The sequence below is a fragment of the Gigantopelta aegis genome, chromosome 2 (genome assembly GCF_016097555.1).
Source record: "Gigantopelta aegis isolate Gae_Host chromosome 2, Gae_host_genome, whole genome shotgun sequence".
In the NCBI taxonomy this organism is placed as follows: Eukaryota; Metazoa; Mollusca; class Gastropoda; order Neomphalida; family Peltospiridae; genus Gigantopelta; species Gigantopelta aegis.
In genome coordinates, this window is record NC_054700.1 from 49,724,537 (window position 1) to 49,727,036 (window position 2,500).

Consider the following 2,500-nt stretch of genomic DNA (forward strand, 5'->3'; position numbering starts at 1 on the left):
GCTCCCAGTTCATATTACTAATTTATTTATTAGTCCCCTACCGGACCAACTGGAGGGGACTACCTCTGTCCTTTTCCTTCTGTCTGTCTGTCTGTATGTCTGTCCCACATATAGTTTTTTGGATGTTTTTTCTCACCATGCCTTGAGATGTTGAGGGGAAATTTAGTATATGGCTTTATCATGTACTGTTACAGATCACATTTGACTTTCATGACAATTTACCCATTTTTTCCACAGAGTTAAGGCCCTTGGATTTTTGTTTTTCGTGACATGTTCTCTCAGAATGCTTGTTTTGCTTATTTACAGATAACGACAGAAAGGAATCATGGAGTACAGAACGATTTCTGGTCGTAGGAATGCTTGGTCCCAGAACACATCGTGCACCGGCCCAGCTGTCGGAAGAACATTTTATCCAAGAAACCAAAACATGGAGCAAGACTCTTTAAACAGTTTGTCCAACATCGACAGTCAGCAACCCAGACAAATGCAAATGGTCAACATAAACAGGAATATTACTACTGAAAATTCAATGTCAGCTTACAGTGAAAAAATGCGTCGCATTTCATTGGAAAGGACATTTGCGACGCCAAAGACAAACCAAAGACGTGAACATCGTAGGTGGTCAAGTCTGCATCCGGACAAACCAGATGAACTGTCGTCTGCTGAACTGAAAGACTCACTAGCAGTTGCAAACCATTCCGACGTAACGCGTTCTGAATCCTACCTGATGAGACAGTCGAATGTCGGGAGACATTTCCGAGGCTGTAACATAAGTGATTCCGCTTTATCAGAGAGTGAACGAAAAAACTATATTGGCGAAAATAGATTGTCTCGTGTTAAAAATGGTAGGTTTGATATAATAATAAAGGAAGGAATGGAGGATGAAGGTCCAGCAAAGAGTGATGGAAGTGTAGTGAATTCACTGCACAAACTGGAAGAAGTCAGAGATAGTGCGAGTAATGGCTGTCAAGGAACTCTCTCCGAGTCCATTGTTGAAATAACCCCCTTCCCGCCGTACAAGGAAAGCACGTTTTACAAACAGAGAATGAGATCGTCCCGCCTGCGTTTTGCTCAGAGCGAGTACATCGACAGAACCGAACATATCGCCAGCAAAATAAGACCCACGTTTGCTGCATCTAGCAGCAGATTAAATTTTGGGCCTGTGAGGTTCGCCGCAAAGGTGCCCTTGTGGAAACAGAAAGCTCTGGAGGCGAGAAAAGAGCGCTGGAAGAGAAGAACCATTCCGCCGAAACCACCACCCAAGACGTATCACCACGTTTTCAGGTATTCCGACGCTGTGAAGGAACTATTTTCCAGCCACGATTCCAGTTCAGATGTGGGAAATGAACGCGGAGCGAATAGACACACGAATCCCATTCTTACGTTCAGTGATGTGGATGACGGGGACTCGCTGCCTGTGTCCCCGGACAGACAGACAAGGGTCTCGTGGAATTCAGAAGGGTTAGTGACAAAAGACAGACATCTTAGAGACTCATCAGATACGAAAACAGTGCAGTTCAAACTACCTAAAGTTGAGGACACTACATCAGGTGTTTATGGCTTAGCGTCAAGCTTTCATAAACATAAAGCTGAGGACACTACATCAGGAGGGCATGACCTAGTATCGAGCTAACAATCATTGTGGACGACTAGAATGTGTCTGTGTTTCAGGATGCGTTTATGGGGAGATTCGTTCATTCCTTATTCATGAAAATCATCTTACATTTAAATGAAGCGTCGTGGTAAACGTTTTCCATTAAAATAACACAACTTTAACTTTATAACTTAGACACCAATATTTAACACAAACAAAACAAAAGAAAACTCTCCGGGACTCTTCAACAAGTGGAATATTTTATAAAACGTAACAAAATCATTTTTATTATATACAGTCATGAAATATATGGATCTACAGAAACCATAAAAGTGATACTCGACGAAAAGTCTGAATCAAGCTACAGGAAAAATATGGAAACGATATTTACATTTTAGATGGAATAAGTTCTTGCTTCAGTTGCATCCCTTGCTAATGAGTAAGGTATAATTATTGAGGTCACTGTGGCATAATTATTTTTAGATTGATGATTACCAAAGCATCTGATCGTATTTGAATTTATTTATAAGTAATTTGAATAATTATCACAATTGGCATATGAAGTGCAATGACGTTGAAATAATCTAAAACTGATTGTGTGCGAAACAAAATAGTGGTGAAGCATTGTCCTGTCGTTGCCTTTAAGTTTACGTTCAATTCACGTTTTGTTTGCTGCTAATTTGGACGATCTCTTTTCCAGGTACGTTTTCATGGCAATATTATTAAATAATTATTAATCTAACTGTCATTAAATATAGGATAATTTTGATTGAAATTTCTTTTTAGAGTCGATAGTCAGCAAAATTGTATGCAAAAAAGGTTATCTCGTTCCAATTTGAATATATCCTGGCTTTACGTGTTTCCGATCTTGAGTGTTTTGTTGCTTCTTTTTCTAATAGTGTTTTT

The 2,500-nt window shown here is 39.7% G+C and overlaps 1 protein-coding gene across 1 annotated transcript in view; it reads left to right on the forward strand.

Moving 5' to 3' along the window:
- Window positions 1–2,454, forward strand: part of LOC121378866 — a 14,000-nt gene extending 11,546 nt beyond the window's left edge. Inside the window, exon 2 of the mRNA XM_041507223.1 lies at window positions 307–2,454. Coding sequence (XP_041363157.1) covers window positions 326–1,633 — 1,308 coding nt within the window. The 5' untranslated portion in view covers window positions 307–325 and the 3' untranslated portion in view covers window positions 1,634–2,454. The remainder of the gene's footprint in view (window positions 1–306) is intronic.
- The last annotated feature ends 46 nt before the right edge of the window (window positions 2,455–2,500 follow it).